The 17,694-nt window shown below is 38.2% G+C and overlaps 1 protein-coding gene across 1 annotated transcript in view; it reads right to left on the bottom strand.

Annotated features, from left to right (window-relative positions):
* Nucleotides 1-17,428, bottom strand: part of LOC447795 (notch) — a 30,379-nt gene extending 12,951 nt beyond the window's left edge. The window contains exons 1-19 of the mRNA XM_041625881.1: nucleotides 17,413-17,428; nucleotides 14,401-14,721; nucleotides 13,785-13,886; nucleotides 12,884-13,126; nucleotides 12,058-12,180; nucleotides 11,011-11,244; nucleotides 10,429-10,590; nucleotides 9,233-9,415; nucleotides 8,066-8,293; nucleotides 7,044-7,166; nucleotides 5,828-6,517; nucleotides 5,328-5,480; nucleotides 4,315-4,543; nucleotides 3,705-3,906; nucleotides 3,031-3,190; nucleotides 2,368-2,511; nucleotides 1,503-1,676; nucleotides 883-1,116; nucleotides 209-312 (exon numbers count right to left, since the gene is read on the bottom strand). Coding sequence (XP_041481815.1) covers nucleotides 209-312; nucleotides 883-1,116; nucleotides 1,503-1,676; nucleotides 2,368-2,511; nucleotides 3,031-3,190; nucleotides 3,705-3,906; nucleotides 4,315-4,543; nucleotides 5,328-5,480; nucleotides 5,828-6,517; nucleotides 7,044-7,166; nucleotides 8,066-8,293; nucleotides 9,233-9,415; nucleotides 10,429-10,590; nucleotides 11,011-11,244; nucleotides 12,058-12,180; nucleotides 12,884-13,126; nucleotides 13,785-13,886; nucleotides 14,401-14,721; nucleotides 17,413-17,428 — 3,825 coding nt within the window. The remainder of the gene's footprint in view (nucleotides 1-208; nucleotides 313-882; nucleotides 1,117-1,502; nucleotides 1,677-2,367; nucleotides 2,512-3,030; nucleotides 3,191-3,704; nucleotides 3,907-4,314; nucleotides 4,544-5,327; nucleotides 5,481-5,827; nucleotides 6,518-7,043; nucleotides 7,167-8,065; nucleotides 8,294-9,232; nucleotides 9,416-10,428; nucleotides 10,591-11,010; nucleotides 11,245-12,057; nucleotides 12,181-12,883; nucleotides 13,127-13,784; nucleotides 13,887-14,400; nucleotides 14,722-17,412) is intronic.
* Between the last annotated feature and the right edge of the window lie 266 nt (nucleotides 17,429-17,694).

Genomic DNA, 17,694 nt, shown 5'->3' with positions numbered 1-17,694 from the left:
AGTAATTGTCATCATTAATGTCATTATCAATACAACATTATTGTCATCATTATCGCCATCATTAGACATCAAGTAAACATTTAAAAAAATCTGTAGTGTAAGCATATTCTGTGCTGTATCGTTGTAATAATCATGCAAGAACAGAAAAACTTCCACAAAGACTTGCAAAAAGTGAAGAAAAAAAAACAGAACTGCCACATAAACTTACTCTGAGGCAGTCGCAGTAATAGCCTTCGTCACTTGGTAAGCAAAGTCCGTTGTTCTGACAAGGATCATTCTGGCAGTTGGGAATCTCTTGCTCACAGTCTTGGCCTGGTGGGAAAACAAAGGACAGAAGATGACTTTCAATATTTCATCAAAAACAAGCATAATGCTCTGGGAATGTTTCAAGAAGCATATTGTCAGTGGTTCTCACAAATTAGCTCTGATCTCATCAGATGTTAGGATTTCAGTAGCTTATAACAAACAGATAAAACCACTACTCGTTTCATGAAATGCTCACCAAATCTGAAAAGAATGTACCTGTCATATATTCCACCACGTGATAAAGACAACTGGGCATCATTTCTTTCAGGTTTTCAGGGCTGACAAGTGGTCAATCAGAGGCACTTTCAATGGTAACAATCAGACAAGTGATCCTCGACCAATCACAACACAGGATTCACCAATTTTTCAATAACTGACAACTAGTATGTGATGACCTCTTTAAAATATGCCCACAGAAACATATCTTAAAGAAAAATTATATAAAGATCCCATTTCATCCTAAATTCCGATTGATAGAATGTTTTCTTGTACACCCAGACTGAATTTCAGTGAAGATTGAATCAAGGGGGGGGGGAGGGAATTCATATTTGACACTGATTTGTAAAGATTTCATACCAGTATAACCCGGCTTGCAGACACACTGGTAATTGTTGATAAGTTGAACGCAGTCCTGGCTTCCAACGGGATCGCAAGGGTTGGATAGGCACTCGTTCACGTCGCCTTCGCAGTGCTGGCCGACAAACCCAAGGGGGCAATCGCAGGTGTACGTGCCTACTTGGTCAATGCAGACTCCCCCGTGGTAGCATGCTCCCTCGTAGCAGTCGTCCAAGTTGATGGAGCAGTCCGTCCCTAAGGGTGTGGGTGAAAAAACAGCTCTTTAGTGAGGGTAAAATGATACGAGATACAAAACATGTGTATGTGATGAAATCCTACAGATAAACACTAAAAGCCAAATAAATCTTTGGTTGGATTTTTCATGCGTAATTGGCTACGAAGGAATTTAAATTCCTGCGATCTGCAATAGTAGAAACCACAACAGATTCGCTGTGTGAATACGCTCCTTGCCTGACATTACAATTCATTATTTTCTTATTTTTCCATCTGCTCCTGTATTTTTATAATTTTCTCTTTGTTGTGGGCTCCGAAACATGTATTAACTGCAGCATAAATTCTATAATCATTTTTATTTCGAATTTTTTTTTCAAAGAGAATGGTAAATTTGCAAGAGTCTTTACCTTGGGTACCAGCTGGACATGAGCAGGTGTAGCCATTGACCATGTCGTGGCACTGACCGCCATTGTGACATGGGCTTGAAGCACATTCATTGATGTTCTGTTGGCATCGTGGACCCTCGAACCCAGGCAGACATGAGCAAGTGTAGCTGTAAACACCGTCTGTGCACGTACCACCTGTTTGGAGAGTACATTTAAAGTTCACTGTATAAGTACTCATTGCCTTATCTAGAATGAACAGATCCCAATTGCCTTATCAAGAATGGACAGATCTCAGTTGCCTTATCAAGAATGGACAGATCTCAATTGTCTTATCAAGAATGGACAGATCCATATTGCCTTATCAAGAATTGACAGATCCCCATTGCCTTATCAAGAATGGACAGATCCCAATTGCCTTGTCAAGAATGGACAGATCCACATTGCCTTATCACGAATGGACAGATCCCCATTGCCGTATCAAGAATGGAGAGATCCCCATTGCCTTATCAAGAATGGACTGACTACCTCAGTCATTTTCTTCTGGTAGTAGTTGTTGTCCCTCTTTTGTCTCTGTGCAAGGCATACAATGGTTGAATTGACTCTCCCTGTCATCACGATCGGGTCTGCCCCCTTAAATAGAAATTGGGACAGTTGGCAGCTATAAACCTCCCCTAACATTTTCGCTTTCATGCAAGTATTGAAAAAAATGAAACATATCTTTTTCTTACAAGTAGCATGCATACCCAGAGTTTTTAAGTAGAACAGGTACATAGATATTTTTGTTTAAAATACCTGCCCTCTATGAATTCCCTGTTATACATATTCACAAATGATATTTGATGATTTTCCTCAGCATCTGATCAAGCTGGGATGAGGTTTAGCTTACCGTTGTGGCATGGAGCCGAAGCACACTCGTCGATATTCACTTCGCAGTAGGATCCTGTGTAGCCATCTTGGCAAAGGCAGGAGTGACTGCTTGTCGCATCAATGCATGTTCCTCCATTCAAACAAAGTTCACTCCGAGTTACATCTATAAGTGATTAAGAGAAAGGGATATTAGGAATAATGTTAGGAAAAGAAAAATTTCATACATCAAATTTGATTTCAAGACTTATTGTCTTAAGATTTCAAACATTTCAATACTATCAATAAACAAAGGACGAATGTGAACTATATAATCAGCTCCACGATCCCATTCCAGAACCATGGTAGGTGGCTCAACACATACTATCAAATACAAATGGTATATTATGAAAAAAAACAACATTATAGTTACACATTAATATCACTTTGCTATTTCTTTGATGGTGAATTAACTTTTATAGTCAACATATATTACAAATTATTTATACAATGTGACCATTGCGAGAAAACAATGCAGAGTAATCAGCGGAGCATTTCACAAAACAAGTAGTCATTGATTTACACTAACTACTTGTGACAAGCCACTGAAATTCTTGCATCTGATTGGCTCAGAGCAAATTGGTAACTGAAAATCACTGACAGAATGCTTCATGACACACTCCACCGTTACATCAAGTCAGCTTACTTTTATCCGAGGCTGCGATATCACAGGACACCTTGGGGACATCGCAGAGCTTTCCGATCCAGTTGGAGGCACAGTGGCACTCGTAAAGGTGGCCCATTGCAACGCAGGTAGCTCCGTTGTAGCATGGATTGTTCTGAGGACTGCACCATTGAACCACATGCTAAAGAAAATAAAAAATATTGAGATCAAATTTTAGAAAGTGAAATACAAAATGAAAGGGGTATTTATTTCCTCCGACTTGAAATTGATGCTGGTTTCACCATCTATTAACAACTACATTATTTCCATGTTTTGGCAATTTGCAGGGCTTGATAGACTTAAGTATGCATCAGCAGTAGTATATCCAAACCTGACCAAGTGAAAATAAAACCATGCACAGAGTTAAGTGTGTCTTGCTTTCACCCTGATATAAAATGAACCCTCTATAATTGGTATAGAGCACTGAGAGGGAATTTCCTCTGGCATGAGGAAAATACATTCATGAAACTTTCACTTCCATGAAATAGTTCAAGAAAGATAAAAACAAATATCATTTTTATTCTACATCTATTGACTCACCTTTTCACTGATTTCGATCAATACTAAATGTCTTTCAGTGCTGTTCTATATACACTATAAATTACCTCCCCCCCACACACACAAAAACACGAGTACAGTGAAAATATATTGCTTACCTCGCAGTTCAGGCCCGTGAAACCCACATCGCAGTGGCACGAGTAGGACCCAAACCGATCCTGGCAGGTGGCCCCGTTCTCACAGGGGTCCGAATCGCATTCGTTGATCTCAATCTGGCAGTTGGATCCAGTGTAACCGGTCACGCACTCGCAGGTGTAGCTGTTGACACCGTCGATGCAGGTACCACCATAGAGACAAGAGCTGCAACAATGAGATGACAAGAGATGAGGATAAACTTATTGACTGCAACGTATGGATTGCACAATTTCAATTGCAAATTTGTGAATGATATATTGATCTATACTAAGCAAGTCAATGCATATACTCTGTTGTGGGAGGCTAGCCAGCGATTGTAAATTTACAAACAATGGCAACATTATGACTGATTTACAGACTAGAGATTCAATTGCCCCTTAGACCCTCTTAAGGTATCCAATTGCATTAAAAAAAAATCTATTATCCTTCAGCAACGTTGCATCAGTTAGCACATCATTTATTTTGAGTATCAGTCGGTTAACTGCTTTCACACAGAAAAATATGTTGAGGAATACAACAAATGGCTCACACACAAAATACAATAAAAAAGGACCAATCTTTGTGATTTCGTACCTAGTTGTACAATCTTGATCATTAATCTCGCAATGCATCCCACTGAAGCCAACAAGGCAAGAACATGTATAGCTGTCTACATATTCATGACAGGTGGCGCCGTTCCTGCAAGGCGAACTGAGGCATTCATCGGTGTCATTCTGGCAGTTCTTGCCTGTGAATCCCCGCTGACAGGAGCAGAAGTAGTCGTCGATGAGGTCTGTGCAGATTCCACCATTGGTGCAGGGTCCTAGAAAATGATGAGAAAGATTTACAGTTATGGAGTTTCATGCGGTAATTTGATACTGCACAGCTAATAGGCTGCAGATAATCTACATTCGAATTTAATCAGCTATAATACCTTAAGCATTTTATCTTCAAATTTTTTGCATATTTGGTAAGAGCTTAAGAATGATTTAAATTTGATTTGTATCTTGCTAGTGATTATTATGAAACAAAAAGAAAAATATTCAGATTCATTGGCCAAAATTGAAGTGTGAATGCCAAAATACAATGTATAAGTAACTTTATATTCAAGGTAGTTAATTTGAAAATATATCAAAGAATGATTGATCAAAATTTGCTTTCATGCCAGCATTGGAAATGGGTTCTAAGATTGATAGTAGGGCAGAGTTTGACAATTGATCATACACAATATTCAATGCAATCAATCATATAAATTAGCCCATGATTAATCACTAAGATTTATGTTACGTGCCCCTGATGTAAGTTTCTCCATTAAGACAGGGTCACACATCTTCAACCATGGACCCCGTAACATAAAGCTTTGTAATTGATCATAAGACAGATATCTATGATTGATCATACACAATAATCAATGCAATCAACCGTAGAAATCAGTCTTAGATCAATTGCTATGCTTTATGTTACATGGCCACAGACTACATAACACACACAGTGAAATAACTGATCATACCACAAATCTTCATAATTGATTGCATTGTTGATCATAAAAATCAATGGTAAATTAATCATGAAGCTTCATGTTTCAGGAGGTAGGAATTGAGACATACCCGAAGCACACTCGTCTATGTTGATCTCACAGATGGGTCCATCATAACCCGGAAGACAGGAGCACTCAAAGGATCCTTCAAGGTTCGTGCAAGAGCCTCCATTGCGACAGGGGGAGAAGAGGCACTCATTGCGGTCATCATCACAGAAGTTGCCTGGCATGGGGAAACAGGACATGGTTAGGCATACAATGTATGCAGTAGTATGCAATCCACAGACATTTGGTCACTGCCTTTGCATCAAATTCGCAACAGTGATTCAATTTTTATCCATAACTTATTAAGCAATAATTATGTTTGTTCCCTTCCACTTTAAATTCAATACCAGAACCACTCCTTCCCCATCACACAATGGTGTTCATATGAAAGCATCCTTTATTATAAAGAACTATTTACATGCATTTTAACTTGGTCATCTCGTATCTTGCAGATTATAAATTCATTCCCAATAGACAGAGGAATGTCCCTCTTTTGATACAAGTACAAATGCATCAATAACCTACCTTGGAAACCACTGGTGCATCTACAAGAGTATCCTGCATAGTCTTCTGAGTACACACAAGTAGCTCCATTCTGACACTGATTGTCTTCGCAGGGCGACCGTTCCGTCTCACAAAGGAGTCCTACGAATGTCTGCGGACACACGCACTGGAAAGAATTCACCTCGTCAATGCAAATGCCACCGTTCAGGCAGGGCTCGTCGACGCAGTCGTCAATGTTCACCTCGCAATTGAGGCCCGTGTAGCCTGCCTGGCAAGTGCAGTTATAGAAAGCATGTCGATTGTCGCAGGTACCACCGTGCTGGCACGGGTTGGAGGAGCACTCGTCAAAGTCGTCCGTACACCGGGTACCGGTGTACCCAGCCATACATTCGCAGCTGTATTCGTTGACGCCATCGTGGCAGGATCCGCCATTAACGCAAGGATTGCTGGAGCACTCATTAATGTCGGACATGCAGAAGGGGTCGTGATAACCAACGGGACATAGACAGTGATACCCGTTGACTTCGTCCACGCATGTACCTCCGTTGTGACAGGGGCGAGACTCGCAGTCATCGATATCCTCCTCACAATTCAGTCCTCTGTAGCCTTCATGGCACATACAAGTGTACTCATTGATGCCGTCCACACATGTGCCGTCATTGACGCAGGGGTTGGAACTGCAGTCATAGTGGTTGTACTCACAATTGTCTCCTGCATGACAAAAGGTGTGAAAATGAATGAATTTACTGATCAATAAAATCACTTGATAAAAAACTGGGGAATTACAGAAATTCAAAATGTGCATTAACACTGAAGAGAAAGAAAATCTTTCCAATGATATTACAACTCAAACTCATATACATTCATCAGTGAAGTATCATGACAAATTTGTAATTCTTACGATAATCATGGAAAATAATTCAGGACCTAGAATACCATAAGAATTCTTATAGAATCAAATTCAAAGTTATATAAAATGAGATAATCCAATTAGAGCCTCTATCATTACTATACATCTAAATACAGCAGAGTCTGCATATGTCAACCATCCATAAGCTAAATAATCGCCTATGTCTAAGCATTTTTTTCAAATCTGAATATGCAAAACATGTGTTTACATATTCCAAGTCCAATTTCGGCTAAAGTGAACAGATTTTGGAGGTGCCCAGAGATTCAACACATGCAATTCTACAGTACCAAAAAAAAAATCAACAACCTGAAAGAGCCAAAGACTAACCTGAGGTGCCGACTGGGCAGTTACATTGGTAAAATCCAATTAAATCTTCACATACTCCGCCATTCATACAGGGCCTGCTTGCGCATTCATCACTGTCCATTTCGCATCGATGACCTTCATAACCTAAAAAAAATACAAAAGACAGTGTAAACTATCAGCGATGCCTCTTGTGGGTGTTGTTTTGATATTTAGGTGGATAAACCACTCAAATGCAAGCCTTCTGGCCGAAATCTAGAAAGCAAATAGTGTCTCTACTAACCCTCGACTAATTGCCGCTTACTCCACTTACCAGTTTGGCCAATTTCGATTTAGGCTACACCCATTTCATCTTAATTCCACTTGGTCTAACATCAATAAGTCTACATGTTCATATGAAGAGGCTATAAATATAATATTCATTTGGTAAAGAGATAAGTATATGACATGGTAGTTAGATCAACTGTAAATTACACTTAATCAGCATTAGACTCGGTGGGTATTAGACCAAATGTAGTGTAGGTGTAGACCAAGCGGCAATCAAGACAAAATTGAGAGTGCACCAAATGGGGTTAGACTACCTGAGAAGTAGATCAACTGCTTTGTAGACTTTATAAACATAAACCATTCAGCTTCTCATAATTTCAGTACAGAGTTAGAATGAAAAAAATTGTATTCTGTGACAAAAAAAAAGTTTATTTCAAAAATGAAAAAAAAAATTGAATATGTGTATATCTCATCTTGGTTTTAACAAAATGATTGAAAAACTAAAGTTAGCTGAAATTACATTCATCCAATAACCAATTTGTGTAAGTTTTATGAAATAGAGACATATAAAGATGATTTTCTCAAAGTACGATTTAAAAATAAAACAACAACATTTTTTGGAATTCACTTTTTCACAAAAACATATTTTTTAAAGAAAAAACGTACTGCCATATTTTGGTTGCAAAAACGTACTTGATACGCCAAAAACATACTGGTTGGCAGGTCTTTGGTCTAAGTCAAACCCGACTTTAGAATGCGGGTCTAAGAATGGTACTCACCTGTCTCGCACAGACAAGTGAACTGATTGACCCCATCGATGCAGGTTCCGCCGTTCTCGCAGGGCGACGATTGACAGTCGTCAATGTTCACCTGGCAAGTGGTCCCGGTGTACCCAGCCAGGCATGCACATTCAAACCTTCCAGTGATGTCAAAGCACGATGCCCCATTCAGACAAGGATTGCTGGAGCATTCGTTAATATCAGTCTCACACAGAGTGCCGGTGAAGCCTACGGTGAAAAGAGGATTACAATCATTGCCATAATGAACGAATGACTTTGGATATTACTCAGATGGCATGTTGCTCAAAGATTTGCGGTTCATTTTGAAGATTTGTATAAAGCACAGATGACCATCAATATCACCTGATATGTTAAAAGTATCATGCCATAAGTTTGAAATATCATTATGCTCCACCCCTGGAGGGTTCCGGTTAAAACTATATACCTGTACTGACCACACAGAAACAGTGCTAACACTGCGCTAACAGTGGCCCTGTTACAACCGGTAATGTGGCAGCGACGCCTTAAGGTTACAACAATGCATTACTTTCACATTGAAATAAATGTTTTGACTTCAGAATCCGAAAGATGTGACTGGGCTTGCTGTTAGTGCTCTGTTAGGCTAAAAACGTTTCTGTGCAGCTGGCACTAGTCACTAGTATTCTCCATACTCCCTGGATATCAGTATCATTTTCAGTTACTGCATACTTGGCTTTATAATCAAATGTCAAGAATGTCCCAAATTTTCCAATATCTGAAATCCAAATGTTGTGTTCTTTGGTGTTCTAATTATCCTATTTTGTGTTGTGGGTTGGCATGAAAGATGCAATTGTAAATAATGAAAGTCTTCGAAAACAGATAATATAACCCCACAGTAGTCTGTATATAAAAAGTTGTGAACACATACTAAACACAACAAATATGTTTGATTGGTATATATTATTTGGCATGGTTTTGTTATACTGGATTTTAACATGATTTTCACACATTTTCACTGTATTTTGGAAATATATTTGTTTTGTCTGGAAAGTTGTGTTTACATGAAATTCCATGAAATATTCTGTGAAATAGTGTCACTTTCCGCATCGCAGAAAAATGAAAACTTTAGGGAGCTAAATGGAGCTATAAATCATACAGACGGTTAAGTGTGGTTGAAAGCAAAATTACCTGTGAGACAAATACACGCATAGCCACCCCTTTTATTCAAGCACGTTCCTCCATTGTAGCATGGGTCGTCGTCACACTCGTCAATATCCGTTTCGCAGCGGGATCCAGTAAAGCCAGAGCTGCATAAGCAACTCCACCCACCATCAAAGTTTTGACACGTACCACCAGACTGACATATAGAATCTGCAGATCATCAAAAAAAAAACAAAAGATTCCAGATGCCATATTGGAGAGTTGTGGCCCAGTGGATTAGTCTTCAGACTTTGAAACAGAGGGTCGTGGGTTCGAATCCCAGCCATGGCTTAATTTCCTTCAGCAAGAAACTGATCCACGGTGTGCTGCACTCAACCCAGGTGAGGTAAATGGGTACCGGTAGGAAGTAATTCCTTAAAAAGCTGTGTGCGCTATGAACACCTAGCTTAGCCGGGTAATATAGGAGCACCTTGAGCACCTAACAAGGTGGATATGTGCGCAATATAAATAGCCTATATTATTATTATTATTATTATATTGGATTCAACTTGAGGGGAAATTACCCTCCTGTACAACTGATTCTAATAAAAGCAATTCAACAATACAAAAGCATTAGTGAGTGTTTGGTGAGAATCCATCAAAGAATAATAAGAATTCTTAATCAGAAACAATTGTACCATTGTTATGACATCATGACGACTAGATAATCAATTTGCTTTTATTCTGATAATAATGGCAGCATAGTCATATATATTCGAAAATGTGTATTTCTACAATGATTAAAGGACAAGTCCACCCCAACAAAAACTTGATTTGAATAAAAAGAGAAAAATTCAACAAACATAACACTGAAAATTTCATCAAAATGGGATGTAAAATAAGAAATTTAAAACAACTCAAACAATAAAAAACAAAAGAAATAGTGAGTGAGTGACATCATCGACTCTCTATTTTTGATGTAACTGGCTCGTTCATATAACTATTTTGTTGAAAATAAGCGAAACTTTGAAATGTCATAACTTTCTTATTTTACATTCGATTTTGATGAAATTTTCAGCATTGTGCTTGTCTGATTTTTCTCTGTTGATTCAAATCAACATTTTTCTGAGGTGGACTTGACCTTTAAGAACTTCACAGTTAGATTTTTCATGTCTCAATATTCAAATTTGACTACATTTTCTTCCAAAATGGGGTTGCAGACAAATTGCAAGGTGTGTACCTACCCATGCTAAGGCTGCATTCATCTATGTCCTCTGAGCAATTGAAACCCTGGTAACCGGTGGCGCAATCGCAAATAAAGGAACCATCCATCACGGATGTGGAGCACTGTGCAGTGTGGTGGCATGGATTGCTCATGCACGCATCCTCCAAATGGCACAGAAGACCTACATGGCAGAAAACAATCATCAATCAATTACATTAATTTATTATCTGATTAGGTGTGGATTACAAGTGTGTCAAAACTTCAATTCTGGTTATTACTGTAAAAATACAACTACATTTTGGTGTGCAGGATTCCCATACCTGACGAGCAAAGCATTTCAATGTTTGTGGATTCTTATCCGGCTAAAACAACATGTACGTTTATATAATATTTGCATCACCAATGTTTATTATGAGAAGTCTACTTTTCCTTGTGGGTTGAGAAGTAAACAAATCCACGATAATGATGTATTAAGTGGAGGGAAGAATAAGTGAGATCCCCTGAATCCGCAATACGAAATGCTTCTCAGGTGCATTGCCAGCAACCTACACACAGAGAAAGGTCATTCATCGTTGCTAATGAATTGTACTCTAGGCCTTACCTGTACGACCGGGCGGGCAAGTACACTTGAACGATGCTACTCTGTCCTCGCACTCCCCTTCAAACTGGCAAGGGTTAGGGGTGCAATCGTCTTTGTTGATCTCGCAGGTTTGCCCCTCCCATCCCCGGACGCATATGCAGGAGAAGTTACCATAGGTGTTGCTGCAAGTCCCACCATTGAAACAGGGATCAACTGCAGTATCACATTCATCAAAATCCATCTCACAATAGGTACCTGAAAGAAGGATCATGAAAACAATGTGATCATAAATATGTAAACAAATTTGAATCAAATCATTCTCTTCTTCCATACAGATCATTTTCATTCTACCGAGTGAGCCAGAAAATATATTACACCGCCAACAATGACCGATTTAATGAGAAGGAAAAAACATCAAGAACAAAAAGCTTTAACATTTTTCCTGTACATTCTACCAAGTGAGCCAGAAAATACTTAACACCACAAAATTGGATGAGTAGGAAAAACAACATGATCAAAGAGCTACGATATTTTGCCTGAGAAAGTATCTCCTGCAAAATAGTTACATTTCATATGGTGTATGGAATACCTTGTACCATCATGCTAAGAGGTTCAGCTTTTCACTCTTCCAAACCTAGACTCTCAGGTAAATGCTATGATTTGCAGTGTAGTGTAGGCATTGTAGTGAATAATTCAATCAAGAAACAAAAATAGAACTGTTCGACGTAGGCAAAATTCAACTCGGAAGATGTAAATGCCAAGTTTGCATTTTCTGGTCTGAAAAGAAAAATGCCTAGATTTACATGATTATTTCACTAACTTTAGCACTTTAGCACTTTAGCAATCTATGTAAATATTTAGATATATTTTTTTCACTTATGTATATAATATTCTTATATAAGAATATTATGATTTTTTAAAATGATATGATATTTGTTTTTTTGCCAGATGATGTATGAACGATGATAACAATAACAATATTTGGACTTATATCACACAAAATCCGCTCTTCACAAAATTTCTAAGGAAATTGAGAAGAATTTTACAGAAATGAATGGACGGACCTACCTGTGAACTCTTTCAGACAAGAACATGTGTAGTCATTGACTCCATCGATGCATGTCCCGCCATTCAAGCATTGATGTTGGGTGCAGTCATTCAGGTTAGATTCACACGTTACTCCCGTAAACCCTACAACAAAAGGGGAGAAAGTGAAGTGTAAATAGGCAGAAAACATGTTCAAATTTCTTATCTGAAACATAACAATGAAAAGATTTGATAGTTTTCAGGTTAAATTATCTACAGGCTGTAACATACATGTACTCAAAGGCAAATATAGATTTTCCACAAATCTTGGAATCCTACTTCATCTACATTCTTTTTTTCTCACCACAAATTGTTTTCGAATTTGTTTACAACCAGTTTGTCTACCAAGCATCGTCTACATGGTTAGATGAACTGTCTATGAACCAAATTTCCAAGGAAAAAGTTTTAAAAATTAATAGGTAGAGCTGGTGGAATGTAAACCAAGTGAGTACAAGACTAAATGTGAATTGGGCAAAGCGGACTTACACCACCCCCACTGTGTAGATAGCAGCAATTAGACCAACTTGTCAGGAAACCAAATTTGAGTTCCTGGGGTATTTGAAATCAAATTTTGAATAGCTGAGAAAGAGGACCAATTGCTTGTTAGACCAAGTGAATGCAGTTCCATGATATTTGCACTAATCAAGTGACCAACTTCAACCCTGGGTTAGCACTAAACCCTGCTACCCTAAACCTAACATAACCCCTATTGCAACCCTAACCCTACATCTTAGATAAAATTAAGCCTGGAGCAGTGTTGCAGGAGCAACTGCTGTGTCACCAGTAAATACAAACCAAGAAGACTTACCATTTTGGCAGGTACATGTAAAGGTGTACGGTCCAGTTGAGGCGCACTGACCTCCGTTCCTACACGGGTCTGGCGAGCATGGCTCGTATGTCAGCTCACACTGGTCTCCCGTGAATCCCAAAGGGCACTCGCACCGGAACCCCCCGTACTGGTTAAAGCACGTCCCACCGTTGTAGCAGACCGTGGGACCATTCGGTCTTGTGCATTCGTTGATGTCATTATTGCATGTGTCACCCTGGAATCCTGTCCGAGAAAACACAAAAGGGGTGTATTTGAGCTTCACTGATTATCTCGATGAAATACTAAAGCACCTTATTGAGTTTACGCACACAAAGACCCAGGGTAATAGTATCTAAGTCCCTACAAATTTTCATCTTTCCACAATAAAATAGGTTTTTACCTGGTGAGCTTTTGCCTACTCCTTCTTCAGGCTTCTTCAGACAAATTCTGACTCGACATAGATGGGGTAGCATCAGCAGCGCGGAACTCAGTGAGAATGGGAATGCTGCCGATACTACCCCCTCTATGTTGAGTCAGCGCTAGTCTGAAGAAGCCTGCAGCACGAGTAGGCGAAAGTTCACAAGGTAACAACCAAATTGATTGTGGAAAGATGAAAATTTGTTGGAATCGATTCCTCCCAATCAGATGAATCTCTATATGAGTATCCAAGTCCTTTGGAAGTGCATAGGGATCATGATATGTCATTATGTGACACTCGCTATACAAAAATAAGAACTGCATTATCACTATATCATTATTATGCAGTGCTCAAACACATATGGATAAAGCGCTGCACAAAGTTTTGTATTTCAATCATTACATCAAAGTGTAATCCCGGCAGAGTAAGGTATTTCACCTGCTGAGGACACTGAGGAAAAATGAACAAAAGAATCATCCTTACCTTGTGCGCACTCACAGGAGTAGCCATCACTGGACGATGTGCAAACGGCTCCATTCAGACACGGGTTACTTACACAGTGATTGTCATCTGTGCAATTTTCACCTGTGGAGGTCAAAAGATGACTTTAGTGTTAAAAACCAAGATGCAGATATCATAACTTCACATAATACCTATTCATTAATTTTACTTTAATCAATGTAAAACGTCAAATACTTTAGGTTTATTCAATTTCAAATACTTGCTTGTTCATTAGTATCTTGAGAGTATCCTTTTCATCTTCTCATTCATATGCACCCATTTATCTCTCTAAAAAATTGTTTCATATAATTATGATCATTATTTATAAATCATTATTTTTATTGCATTTTCATTCTTTCTTTCTTTCTTTCTTTCATTCTTTCTTTCTTTCTTTCTTTCATTCATTCATTCATTCCCACCTTCATCCATCAATTCATTAATTTACCAATATCACTTTTTCGGTGTAAAAGCCCTGACGAACCACCTTTGAGAATCGCTGTTACAATCACCAATTAAGAATGCTGTAATAGCTTTTGATAATCTCTACAACACAAAAAAGTCATTCACAGACTCCAAAATTTAAAACAAAAATCCGAACCTGTATTAGCTGGTGTGCAGTAGCATTCGTAGTCCCAGAGCGACGTGGTGAGGCGGCAAGTACCGCCGTTCTGGCAAGGTTCCTCAAGCTTACACACATTGTCCACTTCGCCTTCGCAAAGACTCAGTTCGTACCCCAGAGGACAATTGCAGTGGAAATACGGATTGCTCCCGTCGCTGTTGAACCGGACTTCGCATTCACCATCGTTTTGGCAGATTTCTGCATGGTAGCAAGGGTTCTCGAACTGGCACCGGTCCCCTACGTGGGTCCTTTCACAACTGCAATGAGAAAGAAGTACTGCTTTATTAAGAAAACATGACTCTCAAGATCATTCTACGGTTATCCATGTAATGCATCTTGGCGTTACATGATTAAGAAACATCATTGTTGGGTAAAACCCAATATTTTTTCCGTCATAACTTCTGTGTGATATCTCGAAAGGGATAAACCTTGAAACTTTGCATGAAGAATTTTAATAAGCTTTATAAAAATAACAAGTATACAACCACAAAGCAACTGACTCAGTCATTTTTCAAAATATCAATCACAGATGACAATTGCAGAAATATGGATAAAGCAATAGCTATATTTAAGATTCAATCTACATGTATACACGCAGAAATAAAACCTATCCATGTTCTGTAAGTTTGGAATTACAGAAGAATACTTTGAGCACTTACTGCTAAAATAATCCAAACATCCCCTAAAGATAAATCACCATTTCCAGGTTTTACCAAAGAAAGAAAGAAGTCAATGACCCCAAATTACCCCATCTGGAAATCATCTATTGCAACAAATCCTTTCACACAGCTTCAGCAAATAATAGTAAATAAGGTAGAGAATGATTGTATTTCTAAAGGTGGAAGTAATTTTGGCACATGGTGAAGCATAGGGATAAACACACCTAGGGAAAAGGAAAAGTTCTCTGCCTCCAGCTAAAGTTGATTGCAATTATAATTGCTGGGTAGAAACAGGTTCAATTGTTTCCTGCATCACGAGGATTTGTAATCACAAACTTCAAGCATAGCATTAATATTAGAAACATGTGATCAATGTCTTAGCCTCACCCGTCCCTCATTTCTAATTTGAATTGATATTCTTAGTACAGATAAATGCAGGGCCTTTATTCATATTCAACCTTGTATCATGCCTATGTGCATTGTGCATGTAGAATGCAAAACCCCTTCATCTTGTATGGATATTCAATCCCGTTTGTGCGAACTTGTACACAGCAAAAACTGTGGTGTTAACCGGTGTTCATAGAGGACCACACCAGTAATTTTACACCGGTGTTAAATTGGTGGTGTTAGTTTTACACCTATAGGTGTTATTAAAACACCTTTGGTTGTTACATTTACACTCTTTGGTGTTATGTTCAATCTCTAGGGTGTAATTTTAACACCTCAGGGTGTGGTCCTCTATTAACACCAATTGGTGTCAGTTTAACACCACAGTTTTTACAGTGTAACAGAACCGCAGAAGTGTGCAGAGTTCCCTTTTAATTAGGGAATGTGTCATTCTATGAAATACATAGGGATTCCTCAAAGAATGAAAAAAAATATTAAAATCTCACAATCCAAGAAACCAGATACATGATCATTTATTGAATCAATTCAACATGATGAAACTTAATTGAAAGATATGGGCCTATGCAAAAATTCGAAAGAAGAAACTGTATCCAAAAAACTCAGCCCAGACTACGATTCAGATAGAAAGAAATATGTATGATTGATTAAATAAATCAATTATGACGATATTCCCTTTCTGTTGCCTTGACATGAATATCAATTCACCGTTTACAAAAGATTGGCTACAATGCTTCTGTGAATTTATCAGTGGCAGTTATCAAACACCTAGATCCATATCATCTTAATATTTTGCGACTTAACAAACACCTTTTCACTCTCCAAAAAAGGACCCAAATCAATTTCTTTCTTAGCAACACGTTCCACTCCAATTATTCCCATTTAAAAGGAGAACAATGTTTATCAAGATAACACAGAACGTGGTGTATTCTGTCAGGGATACTTCGATATTGGTAGCGTGGGAAACGACGGTTCTTCTTGAAGCAGAAGAATAAGTCGTATCCTTAAACTATGCAGTGGTGTCATCTATACCCAGTCATGACCATGGGCTTGGAAAGTCTTTTCAAAACGCAGTATCAACTTTGGTGTGAAAAAAGCCAAAAAGAGGAAGTGTTTTAAACACCATATTACCCATTTAATAATTCATATGATGTGGCAAATCAACCAAGACAAAATATGGAATTCACTTGGTTAAAGAATTAACATGCAATAAATGGATCCATTGTTAAATGAGTTCTTATTAGGCATATAATAATGAGTATTGAAAAAAAATGCAGACTCTGAAAGAATTTGACAGAAGTAGAAAATATATTTGTAGGTCTATGGCACAAGAGAAATGAAAGACAGGACTGTGTGGAATGTCAACGTCACCAGTGAGATGGGAACAATAATGTATTTAGAAAGATTGTTTTGTTTTGTGGAAAAACTGGGAAAAGGAAGATACTCATATGACCTCTGCTATAAACAGAGGTAGGGATGGCGAAATCATCCTGGGAGGACTTACATAGAGGAACTAAAAACCATGGTTGGAGCAACAATAGCCTACCAGCTCCAAAGCTATTGTCATGCATGCGCTGAACCAACAAATGCTCAACAAAAGAGAAAGAGAGGGAGAGAGAGATAAAGAGAAAAGGAGAATGGCAAAAAGAGAGGGATAAGTCTGCTTGGAGAGCCAAGTATATCCATGCACATCTTGTTATGTGCATTTGAACATGGGTAGTTTATGATCCACACAGTAGGTTTGGAGCTTCAAAATCAATAGCTTTTTCAATTCATTCTCTAAAAGTAGGCCTAACTGTTACTGCCTACTGGTTTTATTGATTTTTTTTAGTGTGAAACATAGCCAAGATCAGAAAGATATGTATATTTAGCACTAGGTTACCTGTTGTGTGTTCTAAAAAAAAATATTTTTTGTCATAATTCTTACTCAGAAATGCTACCATTTTGATCAATGGTGAGTATTTCAGTTTTATAGTTTTATGATTATCAGATGGTGAGAACCTCAAAGTTCTTATAACCTTCTTTTTGATAAATATTCTATTCAATGTTCATAAAATAGGCATAGTAACTTAAATCAATGAATTTCCAAATCGTCCACATATAACACCGGAGTATCACCTTATAGCATTTTAATAGGCTTATTCTTTTCTTTCAGTTTTAAAAAGTATTTATTATGACTGCCATATTTCTGAAGAACCTGTCTTTCTTT

Source organism: Lytechinus variegatus, chromosome 15 (genome assembly GCF_018143015.1).
Source record: "Lytechinus variegatus isolate NC3 chromosome 15, Lvar_3.0, whole genome shotgun sequence".
Lineage (NCBI taxonomy): Eukaryota > Metazoa > Echinodermata > Echinoidea > Temnopleuroida > Toxopneustidae > Lytechinus > Lytechinus variegatus.
The sequence above is the reverse complement of the archived record's forward strand: the minus strand, read 5'-3'. Positions and strand labels throughout refer to the sequence as shown.